The 19402-nt window shown below is 44.2% G+C and overlaps 1 protein-coding gene across 2 annotated transcripts in view; it reads right to left on the bottom strand.

The window, feature by feature from the left end:
* The window catches only part of ATL2 (atlastin GTPase 2), a 130037-nt gene that overhangs the window by 43338 nt on the left and 67297 nt on the right, over positions 1–19402 (bottom strand). For both annotated transcript variants that reach the window (XM_068232299.1, XM_068232301.1), the window contains exons 3-4: positions 6308–6439; positions 624–728 (exon numbers count right to left, since the gene is read on the bottom strand). In XM_068232299.1, coding sequence (XP_068088400.1) covers positions 624–728; positions 6308–6439 — 237 coding nt within the window. The remainder of the gene's footprint in view (positions 1–623; positions 729–6307; positions 6440–19402) is intronic.

Below are 19402 nucleotides of genomic sequence, written 5' to 3'. Positions count from 1 at the left end.
CAGCGGTTAGCCCTGCCTCAATGCGGAAGCGCTGCCCGGGACTCCACGAGGGGATTGGGGAGGTAAGGGACCCCCGTTTAGCTGCGGGATAGCGGCGTTTTAGCAGGGGCCCACATGCCCCTGCTGAATATAAGCACTGAAGCGAGATTTATTCTCGCTTCAGTGTCTCTTTAAATATAAATGGGGCCTTACTCTTTCTAATGCTGGGAATACACGGGTCGATCCGGCGGCCGTTTAGCAAGGATCGATTACTGCTCGTCCCCGCTGGCGCTTCCTTATCAACGCGGTTTGATCGGGCCAGCTGGTCGATACACGGTACAGAAACGTACCGTGTATCCCCAGCATAAGTGCTTCTTATCTGCAGTGCATATTGTAAATGCCACCATAGTAGTTATTTTTAAGCCATTGTAACGTACAATGCAAGTCACATTTTATTGGCTAGCCTATCAAAAAAAAGTGTATAAAAATGTGCACACTTAGGCATTTTTTAACTCTCCCTTTATAAAGTCAATTTAGCATTCATATTTGTTTTACCAGAATGAAGTGATACACCCATCTGTCATATGAAAATTATCAATACACAAAACTGCAGTCACTCATACCTAAGGAAGAAAAATGGTTACCTGGACAGAGCTGGTCATTGTGCTTAAGGCAAACACCGTTGCACAATCCTTGATTGTTGATTGGCTATCAAAGGCTCCCTGAGTATCCATGAGAAGAACCGCCACCTATGAGGAAAACATTATGTGTAAGATGCTACCTATATGGAAGAAAAGACTATGAAATTCAGATCAGTATTCCATTTCTGTAACTGTAAAATTTCAGTTATCAAACCAACCCAAGAAACTGGAATGTCAGGTTTTCAAGTGGAATTTCAAGTGGAACTTGAATTATCTCTTCTGATTTTTTGTGCCACAGGTAATATGACAAATGAGGTGAAAAAACATATAGTGTTCTCTCCAGAATTTTTTTTCCCAGCCGGGTGACATGAAAAAAGTAGCCAGGTGGGAATGCAGCGCTGGCTCAACTCTGCTTACAGTATAGGAGGCGGCGGTGAGCCGATGACAGCCAGATGGTCACCAAATTTAGCCGGGTGGAGCACCCGGCTAAAAGAGCCTGGGGAGAACACTGCATATATCAAAAAAGTAAAAGGATTTGGCAGGAGTTACACTTTAAAAAGTGAATAGTCAAAAAGGCAGCACATAAGCACTCTCAGTGAACTAATGCAAGAAACAAGCCATCTTTTCTAGAAGTCTAATGCTAGGAATACACCATGCAATTTTCCATCAGATTGACAGGTTGAAACTATATCTGACAGGTCCAATCAGCTTTCAATAATGGGATTGATTTTCTGATCACAAATGCGCAAAATCGAGCCCGTTATCAATCAGGAGAAGATCAGACATGTCGGAAAACATTTGAACCATCAATCTTATGGAAAGTTGCATGTATTCCTAGCATAAACCCCGAGTCCAGACAGAAACAACTACAGCTGAGCCACACAGAGCGCTTTTCGATCTGCCAGCGTTGCATTTTTAAAAACAAACTCCCACTGACTTGCATTCAATCGTGGTAGATTCCCAGCAAAATCAGTGATCATGATTTTTCAAAAAGATTGCTGCAATTTTCATGCAAGTCAATGGGAGCACGTTTTAAAAAAAAAAAAATGCAAATGCAGCAATGACGGATCGCAAAGCATTCTGCAGTGTTGCTCAGTCCTTAAAATATGAACTAAATATCTGTTGACAACATAGTTATGCATCTTTTTTAAGCTTATAAAGTTGTAAATAGTTTTATCAAGGTTTCCCAATGTTACCAGTTACCTGGTTCAAATCCCCAGAATTCTGACACTTCAATTCTGTAGTGAGAAAAGTTACGCATATCTGCTAATGCTTTTGTCAGACACTTGGTGGCCCTCTTACTATGCCCGGCCTCCGTGCCGCCATTGTAGCACCTGCTCACAGCCCCAATTGCCTCCAGTCTGAGGGGGGCATGTGCAGAACCTCATGAATTGTGCTACTGAACGGTTGTGCAGAGCAGCCACAGGCAAGAGCACAGCACATACCCTGCACGCTCCCGGCGACATCTGCCACAAAACAGCCGTGTTGGAGTGTGTACAAATAGGGGGAAAGGAGTGAACTCAGAGAGGGCTACACTGGCAGCACAGAGGGAAGACCAGCAACAATGACAGGCCACCAAGCACCTGATGAGATATAAGGATAACCAGGTTGTGCATAACATAGGTTTTACGTAAAGGGAACCTTAAAGTGGATCCGATGTGAACTTCTACTCATTGCATAATTGTGTTCCTTTCCTGTTTATAGGGCATTCCTCAAGCCAAATAATTTTTGTTTTTGTTTTAATACTCCAATTCCCTATAAACTAAATAAACCACGCCCACAGGTTTTCAGAGAGCCTTGGCAGTAGCAAGGGCTTATGGGAGCTCAGTCTGGGCAGGAGGAGGAGGCGTTACTAGCCAGAGATTTCAGAGGCAGAGGGGAGGAGGGATTAGGTGCAGATAAGCTAGCCTGTATGTAATGTTTACAAACAACATGGCTGCTGTCATTGTATAACAGGAAGAAATAATCATATTCTATTGAAGCTGATTGCAGACAGATTTGATGTGTAAACTAAATCTATGTCTAAACTTTACATAAGATATATAGACCAGTTACTGTTCTAGTTTTTCATCTCGGATCCGCTTTAACTGAACAGGGGGTAAAGAGTTTCAATTACCTGGGGCTATTACCAGCCCCCTGCAGCAGTCCTGTGCCCTCGGAGCCGTTCTGGAATCCTCTGGTCCCCCGCTGTCACTTAGTTTCGTTTTTAACGAATCACCAGTCGGCCGGCCGCCATGTGTATTATTGGACGCATTCCCTACTGCAATTATCGATGTTGCGGACCGCAACGCGTACAAAGATACGTGTTGCCATATATCTACGCATGCGGAATGCGACTGGTGATTCGTCAAAAACGAAACTAAGTGACAGCGGGGGACCGGAGGATTCCAGAGCGGCTCCGAGGGCACAGGACTGCTGCAGGGGGCTGGTAATAGCCCCAGGTAAGTGAAACTCTTTACCTCGCGTTCAGTTAAGGTTCCCTTTAAACAGCCGTTGAGTTCCCCACAGTGGTGTCAGACTTGCCAGAGTTACATTGGGAGCGGACTATCTAGAAAACAGTGATTAGCTTCTTATGAGGCAACTTCACACAGACAATTATTGTTCCATACAGTACTAAGCAGTATGTGGAAGATTCTACAATTGACATAGCTTGACAATTATGAGTTACACACTGCAGAGTGTTTTTTTCTTAGAGTACATTATTAAAAGAAAGATTTTACAATGGGGCATCATAGGTTTACTGTCTGAATACAGAAAACAATACACATCATATGGCAATACCAAATTAGTTTTGCTGGGTATCTAACTAATCAGCAGGCGGATGGCAAGATTACAGAAGGGCGGGCAATGGAGCTCTAGGTCAGCAGTCTCTTTAGCGTGCCATCTTGGCCACGCCCTCACCAAATCAGTTTTATCAAGAAAATTAAAGGTACAAATTCTCTGTCCATTCTCATACTGAACAGTATAGCAGCAGCAAGTGATGACATTATGTAAATTAACAACAATGTACACATGTACACATGTACACATGAATCTCCTTGCAGGTTCTAGTTTTGCGTTCTAGCTGGACTATGTTTTTCCTGCTCCCCCCCCCCCCCCCCTCCCATCCCTATTCTTTATGTAACAGACCCATTAGACTGAAATGCTTGCCAGCAACAAGCAAAAAAGAAGTTAAACTTACCACACAGTGCTTGCAATTCTTGGAATTAAATGCGCAGAGATGAACAGTAAAGATTATGATAAAGTTAAAATCTCTATCATGAGCAGAAATATCCTATTTTTCCCCTCAGCGTCTGACTAGATATTGGAAATGAACACAAATTTCCGTGAAGGACCTAATTTTTTTCAAAGCATTGAGATCAGGGGAAAAAAAAGAGGCCATTTGAAGCTGCCTCACTTTATTCTTTAGAGATAAAAGTTCATTCTACATCTGCTTCAATGAAAGTCTGTCAGGTCGGCCTGGCAGTATATGGCCTGGATTTGCACTAGGTGACACTAACAGGAATGAATCATAGATTTGTAGCAAGTACAGACAGTCAATTTAATGCCAGCTTGCATGTAAATTATTTTTTATTGTGTAATAAGTGCTAAGTAATGTGAAACACTAAATCAATTATCAGCATGGTTCTCCGGCCTCTTACATTATGTCCTTCCATTGTTGCCCACAGTGTGGCAGCATTTCCTGCTGAATCCCCACAGCAGAAATTCCTCACACATTTAAGTCATGTGCACCTAATGTGACCCTTAGAGCTGCCAACTGGAGTTCATATTACTTGTTTGAAAAGGAAAACAGTACATAAATTATGCTGGTAAATGAGGGCTCAATGTCAGGAAACAAGAAGTGAAACAAAGCAGGGTTAGTTTGTGTCGGAGCATAAAAAGCCCTTACTCAGCAAGATGCTGATATAAACTAATGCCGGCTGTTTCAGAAAATCAAATTTTTAAATGTACTGCTTAGGTCAGCACCCCCTGGCAGAGGAATTGGTTGCAGAAGCCCTTCTGTAATGGAGCTGTATCTTATGGTATTTAACGCAAGCTAAAGTAGGTAAACAAGAAAGGCTATAGGGCATATATGTCAAACCCTGGCTGTGGGCCAAATCTGGCCCTCGGAGCCATCATATTTGGCCCTCAGGTGGTTTCCCCTACTTTGTATTATGTTTGGCCCACTCAAGACCACCAGAAAAACTATATTGGAGGGTAAGCCCTAGATCACCAGGGAAGCCATATGGGGAGGGGGCCAGCACTAGATACCAGGGCACTGTAGGAAAGTGAGGGGGGGGCACTAGACACCAGCAAACTGTGTAGGGGAAGGAGGGGGGCACTAAACACCAGGAAACTGTATAGGGGAGGGAGGATCACTAAAACATCAGGGAATTGTATAGATGAGGGAGGGAGGACCACTAAACATCAGGGAACTGTATAGGGGATGGAGGGGGGCTATTAGACACTAGGGAACTTTATAAGGGAGAGAGCTGGCCCCTAGACATTGAGGTCAGCCCGCGACTTGGTCCCAGAACTCCGTCCCCCTCCCCCCCCCCCCACGCGCACTTAGTAAAGTGGTGAACTATAGCTTTTAAGGGTAACTGCAGCTGCACCTTAGGCCGACACCAGAATTGCAACCCTCTATAGAAGGAAACAATCTTGGGTAAGAAGCAACTCACCTCTCTTTTTCCAGCAGCAATAGTGTCTCTCGCATGTCCAGTACTGCAGCCAGTGTCCTCCAGCTTTGCACATTGGGTTCCACCCAGGCTAATAAAGTCATCAGGCTGGGATCCCGTACCCGCAGAAGTAGATGATGAATGGCATGTGGCACTATGATCATGCCAATTATACAACTAGGGAGAGGGGATACACTACTTACCTAGCATTCTGATTGCCAGTCTCTGCATGAGAGGTAGCGACTAGGCAATCAGACAAAACTGCCATTAAATTTTTTTTTCCCCTGGAGTCTTGCCGAACCAGCCCCCTGCTCGTAATCGCTTAATATTCCTCTGTGGAGGTGGCCACAGGCTGGGTGAGTAAAATACATTGTGATTGCCAAATCATCACCGTTAAAGGGAACCTGAACTGAGAGGGATATGGAGGCTGCCCTATTGATTTTCAATTAAACACTGCTGGTAGCCTGGCAGTCCCTGCTGATTCTATGCCTCCAAGTGCCCATTCTCACTACGGCTATTAGCGGGCGATTCCTGCTAAATCGCCAAAGTGCTGGCGCTTTTTAAAGAGTTAGTGCTATTCTAACCGCAATTGGCACCAATCACAGGCAATTTTGCGCCAATTACAAAACGTTTTACCTGCAGTATTTTACTTAATAAAGCGCTGATCGAGATTGCTCTAAATCGCGAAAATGTACAGTGATTTTACCACGCTAATCTTTGTAAAATCAATTGCGCTTTTAAGTGTGAATGGGCCCTAATACTTTTAGCCGTAGACCTAAACATGCATACAGATACAGATCATTTTTGACAAGATTAGCTGCATTCTCATTTCAGGTGTCTGATTCAAACACTACAGATGCTGGAATGATCATGAGATTGGAGTGACAGATCACAGGTACAGACTACTGTGTCCCAAGAACTGATAAAATATTGCCTGAATTTACAAGAAAAGACTGTTATATATCCACTATCCTAAACGTTAGTAAAATCGATAGGAGATGCAAAAAGTTGAGCAAGCACAGCCCTTACCTTGGATCCATCAGGCTTTTCAATAATAAACACTTCACTCCAGATCTGTATGCCCGTCGTTTCCCGTTCACATCCTCCCCGCCACGTGAAACCGGTCAATGGATCATTGTTTCCACCAATCCAACTCGAACTCTGGAATAGAAATCATCTAGTCATCTGCTGCCAATTGACCCATCAGTTCATAGGTTGACCCGTAAGTCACATGTTGCAGGCTGTAATTTACTAGTAGAAACAATGAATGTAGCATATATACCTGTACTGTCTCACATCTGATTTACTTACAGTTCCAATCAGTTATCTATAGCTACATATCACATGGGTGGCTGTGCGCACAGCCTATGCTTCTCATTTCTTGCAATTTAAAAATCCAAATTTTTGGCAACAAGCCATCATTTGTCAACTGGTTTACTGTGTTTACAGCCTTCATCACCAAACTTGAAGAAAACCAGCCATCAGCACTAATCAGCAGCCCGTAACTTTCCTACACTTGCTCCTAACACTACCTCCCTAACCACTAAGAACACTAAACTCCTCCCCATGAATGTAAAACTAATAACTTACCCCCCAGAGAATACATAATAGTTGAACTTCATGTACCCTATAAATTACCCCCATTGCCCCTCCACTGCGTTATCTGAGATTTGTGGCGCTCGGCTATACTCAAATAGTAATACCAAAATTAGCCTGCTGCCACTGCGCTGTAGTATAATACAGTGCCCGTTTCTGCCGCACTGCCCCAGCCAAGCTCGCCCATTTCCACTACACCAACAGACCCAGAGTTTAGCCATGCAATAGCCAAACACTGGAGCCAGCACCCAAATTATACACTGAGCGCCGCTATAGTCACAATTAACACTGCAGTCTATGTGATGCCCAAATTACCAAGCGGCCGCTGGATGCCCAAATTTCCTGCTTCAGGGTGGTGTACATTTAAAAAAGGCATTTAGAAAAGAAAAATCCTGCTGCACCAATAGCGAAGTAAAAGTCAAATTTTTATTGCAGCATTAGTGGACAACACAGTGCAACAGCTCATGCGTATCGGAACATCATGAATTCCTTAGTCATAGCTAACAAACCTGTCAAACACCGCAAATCATATAGGCGAGTGTACCCGCCCAAGTGTTACTTCTCTTAACCACTTAAGGACCGCCCCCAGTCGATGGGCGGCAGCAAAGACCGGGCCAAAACGACCGCAATACGCCCATCGGCGGCTGCGGGCGTGGTTATGCGGCGATCGCGTCATTCGTGACGCGATCAGCCGCCGGCGACTGGCTCCGCCCCCTCGCGCTGTAACCCGCCGGCCGTTCGGAAGCGCCGGCGGGTTACTAGCACCCGGATCGCCGCATGTACTTCGTATAATAGGCTTTGTAATGTATACAAAGCCTATTATACTGGCTGCCTCCTGCCCTGGTGGTCCCAGTGTCCGAGGGACCACCAGGGCAGGCTGCAGCCACCCTAGTCTGCACCAAGCACACTGATCCTGCCCCCCCCCCTTCTCTCTGATCGCCCACAGCACCTCCAAAGTGCATTGTTTACATCTGTTCTGCCATCTAATCACCCACTGATCACCCATCAATCAGCCCCTGTCACTGATACCCATCAGATTAGACCCTAATCTGCCCCTAGGGCACCCAATCACCCGCCCACACCCCCAGAACGCCCTTAGACCCCAGCCCTGATCACGTCGCCAGTGCATTGCTTGCATCTATTCCCCCCCTCTAATCACACCTTGAGACACCCATCAATCACCTCCTGTCACCACCTGTCCCCCCCCCTAGCACACCTACCCATCAGATCAGGCCCTAATTTGCCCCGTGTGGGCTCTTGATCACTCAGCCAAACCCTCAGACCCCCTTCCGATCACCTCCCCAGTGCATTGATTGCATCTATTTTCCCCTCTAACCACCCCGAGACACCCATCAATCACCTCCTGTCACCCCCTAGCACTCCTATCCATCAGATCAGGCCCAATACAACCTGTCATCTAAGAGGCCACACTGCTTATGACCGGTTCCACAAAATTTGCTCCCTCATAGACCACCTGTCATCAAAATTTGCAGATGCTTATACCCCTGAACAGTCATTTTGAGAAATTTGGTTTCCCGACTACTCACGGTTTTGGGCCCGTAAAATGCCAGGGCAGTATAGGAACCCCACAAGTGACCTTATTTTAGAAAAAAGACACCCCAAGGTATTCTGTTAGGTGTTGAACGAGTTCATAGAAGATTTTATTTTTTGTCAACAGTTAGCGGAAATTGATTTTTATTGTTTTTTTTCACAAAGTGTCATTTTTCACTAACTTGTGACAAAAAATAAATTCTATGAACTCACCATACACCTAACGGAATACCTTGGGGTGTCTTCTTTCTAAAATGGGGTCACTTGTGGGGTTCCTATACTGCCCTGGCATTTTAGGGGCCCTAAACCGTGAGTAGTAGTCTAGAATCCAAATGCCTCCAAATGACCTGTGAATAGGACGTTAGGCCCCTTAGCGCACCTAGGTTGCAAAAAAGTGTCACACGTGGTATCGCCGTACTCAGAAGAAGTAGTATAATGTGTTTTGGGGTGTATTTTTATACATACCCATGCTGGGTGGGAGAAATCTCTCTGTAAATGAACAATTGTGTGTAAAAAAAAAAAAAAATCAAACACTTGTCATTTACAGAGATATTTCTCCCACCCAGCATCTGTATGTGTAAAAATACACCACAAAAAACATTATACTACTTCTCCTGAGTACGGCGGTCCCACATGTGTGGCAATTTTTTTGCACCCTAAGTGCGGGGCCCAAAGTCCAATGAGTACCTTTAGGATTTCACAGGTCATTTTGCGACATTTGGTTTCAAGACTACTCCTCACGGTTTAGGGCCCCTAAAATGCCAGGGCAGTATAGGAACCCCACAAATGACCCCATTTTAGAAAGAAGACACCCCAAGGTATTCCGTTAGGTGTATGGCGAGTTCATAGAAGATTTTATTTTTTGTCACAAGTTAGCGGAAAATGACACTTTGTGAAAAAGCACAATTAAAATCAATTTCCGCTAACTTGTGACCAAAAAAAAAAAAAAAAAAAAAAAAAAAATTCTTCTATGAACTCACCATACTCCTAATGGAATACCTTGGGGTGTCTTTCTAAAATGGGGTCATTTGTGGGGTTCCTATACTGCTCTGGCATTTTAGGGGCCCTAAACCGTGAGGAGGAGTCTTGAAACCAAATGTCGCAAAATGACCTGTGAAATCCTAAAGGTACTTATTGGACTTTGGGCCCCTTAGCGCACTTAGGGTGCAAAAAAGTGCCACACGTGGTATCGCCGTACTCAGAAGAAGTAGTATAATGTGTTTTGGGGTGTATTTTTACACATACCCATGCTGAGTGGGAGAAATATCTCTGTAAATAGACAATTGTGTGTAAAAAAAAATATTAAAAAATTGTCATTTACGGAGACATTTCTCCCACCCAGCATGGGTATGTGTAAAAATACACCCCAAAACACATTATACTACTTCTCCTGAGTACGTCAATACCACATGTGTGGCACTTTTTTGCAGCCTAACTGCGCTAAGGGGCCCAAACTTTAGGCTTTACAGGGGTGCTTACAATTAGGCACCCCCCAAAATGCCAGGACAGTGAACACACCCCACAAATGACCCCCTTTTGGAAAGTAGACACTTCAAGGTATTCAGAGAGGAGCATAGTGAGTCCGTGGCAGATTTCATTTTTTTTTTGTCGCAAGTTAGAAGAAATGGAAACTTTTTTTTTTGTCAGTGTCACAGTGTCATTTTCCGCTAACTTGTGACAAAAAATAAAATCTATGAACTCACCATGCCTCTCACTGAATACTTTGGGAGGTCTTTCCAAAATGGGCTCATTTGGGGGGTATTTATACTATACTGGAATTTTAGCACCTCATGAAACATGACAGGTGGTCAGAAAGTCAGAGATGCTTCAAAATGGGAAAATTCACTTTTGGCACCATAGTTTGTAAACGCTATAACTTTTACCCAATCCAATAAATATACACTGAATGTTTTTTTTTTTTTATCAAAGACATGTAGCAGAATAACTTTCGCGCTCAAATGTATAGGAAATTTTACTTTGTTTGAAAAATGTCAGCACAGAAAGTTAAAAAAGTCATTTTTTTGACAAAATTCATGTCTTTTTTGATGAATATAATAAAAAGTAAAATTCGCAGCAGCAATCAAATAGCACCAAAAGAAAGCTGTATTAGTGACAAGAAAAGGAGGTAAAATTCATTTAGGTGGTAGGTTGTATGACCGAGCAATAAACAGTGAAAGCTGCAGTGGTCTGAATGGAAAAAAAGGCTCTGGTCCTTAACCTCCCTGGCGGTAAGCCCGAGCTGAGCTCGGGCTATGCCGCGCAGGGGGAGATCTCAGCCCCTGGTGGGGCGATTTTCATTCTATAAATTGCTGTGCGCGCAGCCAGCACTTTGCTAGCCGCGCGCACAGCTTGATCGCCGCCGCTCTGCGGCGATCGGCCGCACGCAGCGGCTGAAGAGGGCCCCCCGCCAGAGCCCTGCGCTGCCCGGATCAATGAGTTCCGGGCAGCGCTATGGGCTGGATCGGGTGTGCCTGACGTCAGGACGTCGGCTGACGTCCATGACGTCATCCCGATCGTCGCCATGGCGACAGGAGAAGCCAAACAGGGGAACGCGTTATATACGCGTTCCCGTTTGCTATAGATGCCGGCGACGATCGGACTAGAGGGCCACATGCGCCCTCTAGTGGTGTTTCATGTAGCTACCACTCTGGTAGCTTTACATGAAACATTAAAAAAATTTTTTTTAAAAAATGGAATTCTGCAATTTTTGCAGAAAAAATTAACCGCCAAGGAGGTTAAGGGGCGAAAAGACTGTGGTCCTCAAGTGGTTAAAGAGAGAGCTACATGAAAACAGCCGATACAAGATAGGTACAATATATTCCATGTTTAAAACCTCAATCGGTATCAGTAAAAAAAAAAAAAAAAGGCAATAGTGCAAATGTACAGGAAAAATAACACCCCAAACTCAGCATCCTAATCTTAGGCAGACTTTATAATTAGGATATGCAGCATTTTGCAACATGATTAGGGAAATGCATAAACTAAATAAATCCACAATCATTGTGTGTCCTAAAACAAATTCAAATTAGCTATGACTAAGGAGCCATGATGCTGCTCCGATACGTATGAGCTGTTGTACTGACTTTTACTTTGCCATTGGTGCAGCTGGATTTTCCGCTTTTCTAATCGATACAGGTGTGGCTTGCTGATCTCCTGCTCCCGGGGGTATGCAAGTGTGGTGGTTGTAGTGACCCAATTCCGTTTTATATGCATTTAAAAAAGGCGCACGAGTAAATTCACAGATACTCTATACGATCACTTTTAAGAGTACTACCAGCGTAAAAGACAGCCTGTCACGTAAGGCTCCATCATAGGCCTAGTGCACACCAGAGCGGTTCTGCTGCGGTTTGCGATCCGTTTGCGGGTGCGGATCCGTTAGGGTAATGTATTTCAATGGGCTGGTGCACACCAGAGCGGGAGGCGTTTTGCAGAAACGCATACTCCCGGGCTGCTGCAGATTTTGGATTGCGGATGCGTTTCTGCCTCAATGTTAAGTATAGGAAAACCGCAAACCGCTCTGAAAAACGGCACTTCAGAGCGGTTTTCCAGGCGTTTTTTTGTTACAGTAGCTGTTCAGTAACAGCTTTACTGTAACACTACATGAAATCTACTACACCAAAACCGCTTCACAGAACCGCAAAATGCTAGCTGAAACGCAACAGAGAAGAAAAAGCGTTTCAAAATCTGCTAGCATTTTGCGGATCTGCTAGCGGTTTTTGGTGTGCACCAGGCCTAAATGCTGCTAGGACTAGGTGTAGTGGTGGTGGGGGGGGGGGGGGGTTAACCACCTTAGCGGTATGGACGAGCTCAGCTCGTCCATTACCGCCAGAGGGTGCCGCTCAGGCCCTGCTGGGCCGATTTTAATGAAATAAAGTGCAGCACACGCAGCCGGCACTTTGCCAGCCGCGTGTGCTGCCTGATCGCCGCCGCTCTGCGGCGATCCGCTGCGAGCAGCGGCGAAAGAGGGTCCCCCCAGCCGCCTGAGCCCTGCGAAGCCGGAACAAATAGTTCCGGCCAGCGCTAAGGGCTGGATCGGAGGCGGCTGATGTCAGGACGTCGGCTGACGTCCATGACGTCACTCCGCTCGTCGCCATGGCGACGAAGTAAACAAAACACGGAAGGCCGCTCATTGCGGCCTTCCGTGTTACTTTTGGCCGCCGGAGGCGACCAGAAGAACGCCTCCGGAGCGCCCTCTAGTGGGCTTTCATGCAGCCAACTTTCAGTTGGCTGCATGAAATAGTTTTTTTTTTTATTTAAAAAAAAAAACCCTCCCGCAGCCACCCTGGCGATCTTAATAGAACGCCAGGGTGGTTAATAACTTACCTGAACGGCTGTAATGCCATACTCCCTTCTCGAAAAAGCTTCCAGTGGAGCTTTTTTTTTTTTTTCCCCCTTTCAATTCTCCCAAAGTCTATGATTGCCGCAGCCCACCCCCAGCTCAGCAGTCAGAGCCTACCTGGTGGCTGCCAATCTGGTGACGGGCCGCAGCAACGCATGTTGGGGTGGCCACGGAGCTTCAGATTTATGAAAAAAATGGCTGAGGAGGGGGAGGCACAGTTTCACGTGTCTAATGAATTAACCTAACCTTCTGCAGCATTTGTCATCTGTATCACTGTTCTGGGACCACACCTATATGATGAGCTTATGTAACCATTATTGTCCGAGATCATGTTATAGGGTTTATAAGAGGCTTTAATCTACTGGGTGAGATTTATCCCCAATTCAGATGTCCACCTGCCAACATAAGTTACGTGAGGTAATATAATGACATACCAATATAAGCTATACTGCTGGTCGGGTCCTGTGACTGGATCCAGGCAGGAAACCTGGAAAATCAGTCCAGGGGCCAGAGCACCGGGAAAGGTTGTAAGAATTAGGGTACTTTCATACTGGGCCGCTGTGTTGCATTTCCTGTAAAACCAGGATCACAACAGATGATATGTGATCATTTCATGTTATACGTGTGGCACAAAGAATACAGTGAAGCATCCAGTACATAAAAAGTATGCTTCACTGTCACTCTTGAAGCAAACCTGTGACAGTTTAGAAAGGGATTGCATACCCTGGCAGAGCGAAGCCTATGGATTCTCCAGAAGCTTCCCCCTCCACCTTTATGTTCCAGTGGTAGGAACCCCACCCCCCCCCCCCCCCCCCGGCTACGCTCCCGTATGTGAACAAGTGCGGCTGTGCAGGGCAGCTTGTGACTGTGCAGGAGCTTGGAGCTGCCACTCAGGCTTGCCAGGAAAAACCTAGACAGTCTCCGTGCTGCATTGCAGGTGTGAGCCATCTGCGACTGTACAGAGCAGCCAAGCTCTTCAACGGGCTTAGGGAGTCCCGGCGCTGGAATGGCAAGGAGGACGTGGGAAACCACTGGATTATCCAGAGGCCTCCCCCTACATAGCAAAGTACCCATTTGGAGCACTTTCTTCACAGGTACACTTTAACACTCACATTTTACAGTACCACACTTCATGCATCACGTTATGTTAATAGATCTGTCGCACCAATGTGAACATACCATTACGATAGATAGATAGATACATACATAGAGAGAGAGAGAGAGAGAGAGAGATACGGAGTCAGCATGACGTGAACATTACATCAGTGCATACGATGAAACACCATAAACTTTATCTGATGGTAACTCAAGTGATTAAGAGTGTTGCAATTCTTTCAGCACAAAGTAGTATTACTAATGTCCTCTAGAGAGCTGTGTAAACTGTCAGTTCCAAGGTTACCCTCAGATTGTAGCTATGGGACAGAACGGTCATACAATCCTGCAAATGTTTCTATAGTTCAATATCAACATCAAGTGTCTCTCCCATTTCAAAGTGTACATTTCAGAAGGCCACGGAAAAGGCACGACTGAATCACTTGCTGTTTTCAGGGCTCAGTAAACATGATAGATTTGTGTGTTCTGCATTTTTTGTAGTCTCAAAGCTTTTTGCCAATAACACTACAAAGCAGGTTAATTTTTTTTATCGATTTATAACTCAAAGCTTGGTTCACACAGGTGGCCAACCACACGGGATTCACAACTTGCCAGCTGCTCTAGTGTATGACAACCTAGCATCCACAGGTGGCTGGAGGTACACCATGTCCAATTCAACAATACCTGAGCAACAGCAGTCACCCACTAGATGTGACAGACAGTGGGTGACTGCTCCACTGAGCAGTCTGTCGCCACCTGTTAAAGAAACCCCCTCATTCCACTGCTACCCTTGTTCAAATTTCACACCTTCAGTACTTCTCGGAAGTACTTTGGTCCCCGAGTACTTTAAAGACGGGCTCAGCCATAGTGTGTGTGCGCGAATACAGATCTCAGCTTTAGTGGGGACACAGTTACTTCCGAAGCCTTCCAAGGAGTACCAAAAAAAAGTATTCTACCTACATGTCAAATAACTTCAAAACGGGGAGACAGCAGTGGAACAAGGGCATGAAGAGAAGACCAGGAAAGCACTACGGGATACAGAGCCTTTCCTCTACATAGGTGAGTATTAAACTATTTTTTTTTCTTGCTTCAGGCAGGTAACACACTTGACTGTTTTCGTGCGCTTTTTCTCCACAGAAAAACTGAGAATGTTAATCAATGGGCTAGTTCACGCTTAGTAAGTTGTTAGCACACAGAAAAAAAAAAATAACATTCTGCACGACGACTGCAGCTGTGAAAAAATGCATGCGTTTTCCTGCTTAGAAACACTGTGTGCAGAAAAAGTATGCAGAAAAACGCACACAGAAATCTGAAAGACAAGTGTGTTCCCTGCCTTAGGCCACATACACACATCAGACCATAGTCTTTTTTTTGAAAATGAAAGATCACAGACCAAGTTTACCCTCTTCCATGTAGTATAAGAGCCATACTCTACACAGTCTATTCTATGGAGCTGAATTCCCCATCAGAAAAAAATCTTTGCAAGATGCTGCACACACAGATGCTGTACAGACACAAAAGATCAGTATCTGCAAAAGATCTGTTCCTGCCAAACATCCGTTCCTGCAAAATGCATTCATAGTCTATGAGATCTGCAGATCATTGTTTAACTGACATTCATCTGCAGATCTGAAAATCCATCCTGGTGAATATGATCTGCAGATGAATGTCTGTTAAACAAAGTGTGTATGATGATCTGCAGATCTCAGACTATGAATGCATTTTGCAGGAACGGATCTTTGGCAGGAACAGATCTTTTGCAGATACTGATCTTTTGAATGTCTACAGCATCTTTGTGAGCAGCATCTTGCAAAGATTTCTGTCTGATGGGAAGTTCAGCTCCATGGAATAGACTGTGTAGGTATGGCTCTTATACTACATGGAAGGGGGTAAAATTGGTCTGTGATCTTTCATTTTCCAAAGACTATGGTCTGATGTGTGTATGAGCCTTTAGGGTTGCTTGAACTGCTGGTTTTAGCTGCTCTGGTGGGTTGACTCAATAGTTTACAGCACTTTTTCTCAAACCTGTCCTTGTGAATCCCCAGCAGTGCATGTTTTGCAGGCAACCTCACCCATGCACAGGTGGGGTAATTAGTGTCTCAGTTGCATGGGCTCCACCTAGCTGACACACTAATTACTTCACCTGTGAATAGGCGAGGTTGCTTGCAAAACATGGGTGATCAGGATGCCCCAGGGGGCAGATAGGACTTAAAATAAAATTGCGTTGACAGATAGTAGCAGGGAGTGATTGGTGATTAGGGGAGTGATTGGGTGCAAACAGTGTCCCTCGGACACTGGGACCACCAGGGCAGGAGGCAGCCTGTATAATACACTTTGTATACATTACAAAGTGTATTATACACTTTGTATGCGGCGCTCGTGGGGGTTAACAACCCGCCGGCGCTTCCGAGCGGCCGGCGGGTTGTCGTCGCGGATGGGCGGAGCCAGTTGCCGGGGAAGCACGTCACCAGTGACACAATCGCTTCCCCGGCATGCCGAAAGGACGCAACGCCCATGGGCGTATTGCGGTCCTTTCGGCGTCCACTTTGCCGCCGGCACACACACACACACACACACACACACACACACACACGTACACACACACAGTACACACACAGTACACACACAGTACACACACAGTACACACACACACACACACACACACAGTACACACACACACACAGTACACACACACACAGTACACACACACACACAGTACACACACACACACAGTACACACACACACACACACAGTACACACACACAGTACACACACACGGCCCACAGTAAAATAATACATTTTGGTAAATTGTAATGAAGGACTTTTTTCCCCTAAATTTTATCATGCTGTGCCTAATATTTTAGAGACGAGAGGAAGTGAAGTTCAGATCCATTTGAGTTCATATGAGAAAGTGTGAAATAGTTAAGCATTTAAATTCAAATATACAAAGTAAGAAATTTTAAATGATATGCCCAAATCAATAAAAAAAATTTATATATATATATATATATATATATATATATATATATATATATATATATATATATATATATATATATATATATATATATATATATATATATATATATATATATATATATATATTAAATCTGAACAGATTTCACTTTAAAAAGAGCAAGTTCAATTTTCTTACATTTAACATTAAATTGTTTTGTAAAAAATAAATAAAAAAAGTTGCAGTCTTGCAAGTAGGGAAAAATAGGGGTTAAAAATGTTAGTTGCTTACAATCAGAATTTACCATAAATAGCGCCTAAAAAGAATATCGAGAATGCAATCAGATTTTACATAGAAATAATTTTGGAAGAAGCTAAAATTAGCTTGTAGACTCGGTATGTCATATTAGCACTGCATTCAACCCTCCTGGCAAGCAACCAACACCTCAAGAAAAAAAAAAAAAAAAAAAAAGGATGGATTTTCAGATCTGCAGATGAAGTCTGTTAAACCAGGTGTGTATGGATTTTTTGCAGTTACAGATCTTTTGCAGATAATGATCTTTTGAGTGTGTACGGGCATCTTTGTGTGCAGCATCTTGCAAAGATTTTATCTGATGGGGAGTGCAGCTCCATAGAATAGACTGTGTAGGTATGGCTCTCATACTACATGGAAGGGGGTAAAATTGGTCTGTGATCTTGCATTTTCCAAAGACTTTTATCTCAAGTGTGTATGAAGCATTAGTTTTGTCTTCAGCAAGTGAAATGCATGTTCAAATCGGACTCAGGTCAGGTGATTGACTTGGCCATTGCATAACATTCCACTTCTTTCCCTTCAACAACTCTTTGGCTGCTTTTGCAGTATGCTTTGGGTCATTGTCCATCTGCACTGTGAAGCATTTGGCTGAATATGAGCAGATATTGCCTGAAACACTTCTAGATTTATATTTTAATTTATTTTACAGGGATTGACTATGGAAGACCACTCTACACCTGTAATTTTTAAAGTGTACCTGAGATGGGCAATTACCAATCCAATAAACTATACATACCTGGGTCCCCTTCGGCCTGATTGCTCCCACGGCATCTTCGTCTCCCTCTCAGTTTGCCGCAACTGGCCCCGGAAAACCCATCAGTCGGGGCCAGTCGGCGCATGCACAGTCCATGCAGGCGTGCTGTCTCACCTCCGGAGATGATACTTTGCCTGTTAAAGTAATCAAGGTTTCCAACCACAGTAGAGGCCTGCGCGGGTCCAATTTTTCATACCCGCACCCGCAACCCACTTTAAAGTGAATTTGATACCCGCATTCAACCTGCACCTGCAGACCCGCTACCTGCACCCGACCCAGGACGTGCTTTTTCCATTTTCTTCTAAAGTGCACATTTAAAGCAACATTGGGGAGATGTAAGGTAAATAAAACCTTTTATACACAAACCAAAAGTGTTTAAGATTTTTTTTTAACTCTTATTAAAATCAATAAAAACTGAAAAGTAATAGTCCTGTTCAAACAAATAGAACAGAGCACTCACATCCCTGTCCCCGTATGCTGTAGGCTGCTCCCCATCTACACTACATCTAGTGGAAGTGTAGTACATTAATGTAGTACATGAATGTGCCTACATACATCTCCTGTGATTATATCTCCCAGCATGCACTGTGGTGGCCAGGGCGACTTCCACCACTGCAGCTATGAGTTGCAAGGCATAGACAGCGTCCAGGCTCATATAAATACATTTTCACATTTAAGGGTGTATATGCACACAATCTTGATCCTCCATGTAGTATGAGGGCCAATCAAATTGTGTGTGTGTTTGCACCCAGAGTGCAATTACTTCTGTTAGAACCTTTATTTGTTAATGATGAGCTACTGCTGAATGAAGGTGCTTGGCAGATCTACCTGTGCAAAAATGTGGCTTGAGAAAAAATATTGCTATGTGCCAAAATTAACTTGTCTTGTAACGACATGGGTGTGTGGGCGATTAAGTGGACTAGGCTTTGCGTCGTGCAGCTGTAACAACCATGAGCAAATTTGAGTAGGTACTCTCTCATACTACATGGGAGATGTAAAACTGGGAGATAATTGGCCAATCCAAATTGGATGTGTACCCTAAATTATCTTTTCTTCATTACAGTATCTTAGCAGCAAAATAAACGGTAATTCATTAAGAAAATCAGGATTGTATAAGAGTACAACAAGGCTTTTAAGCAGGCAGAATATACTGTATATGCACACCTACTCAGGACTTACCAAACAGAATCACAGTTAATTGGAGCAGATTTATCACAACCAAAGTAAAATAAAAATCAGCACACACATCAATTGTTTCACTTTTGCAATAGATTTCTAATTTTGTTTCATCAGTCCACAGAACACTATCCCAAAAAACTCTTGTGGTAGTGTTCTGTGGACTGACGAAACAAAATTAGAACTGTTTGGGACCATGGATCAACGCTATGTTTGGAGGAGGAAGAACAAGGCCTATGAAAGAAAGAATACCTTGCCTACTGTGAAGCATGGCAGGGGGGGTGGGTCAATCATGCTTTTGAGCAGTTTTGCTTCTGCAGGTACAGGAAACTTCAGCGTGTGCAAGG

This window comes from Hyperolius riggenbachi, chromosome 4 (genome assembly GCF_040937935.1).
Source record: "Hyperolius riggenbachi isolate aHypRig1 chromosome 4, aHypRig1.pri, whole genome shotgun sequence".
NCBI lineage: Eukaryota > Metazoa > Chordata > Amphibia > Anura > Hyperoliidae > Hyperolius > Hyperolius riggenbachi.
The sequence above is the reverse complement of the archived record's forward strand: the minus strand, read 5'-3'. Positions and strand labels throughout refer to the sequence as shown.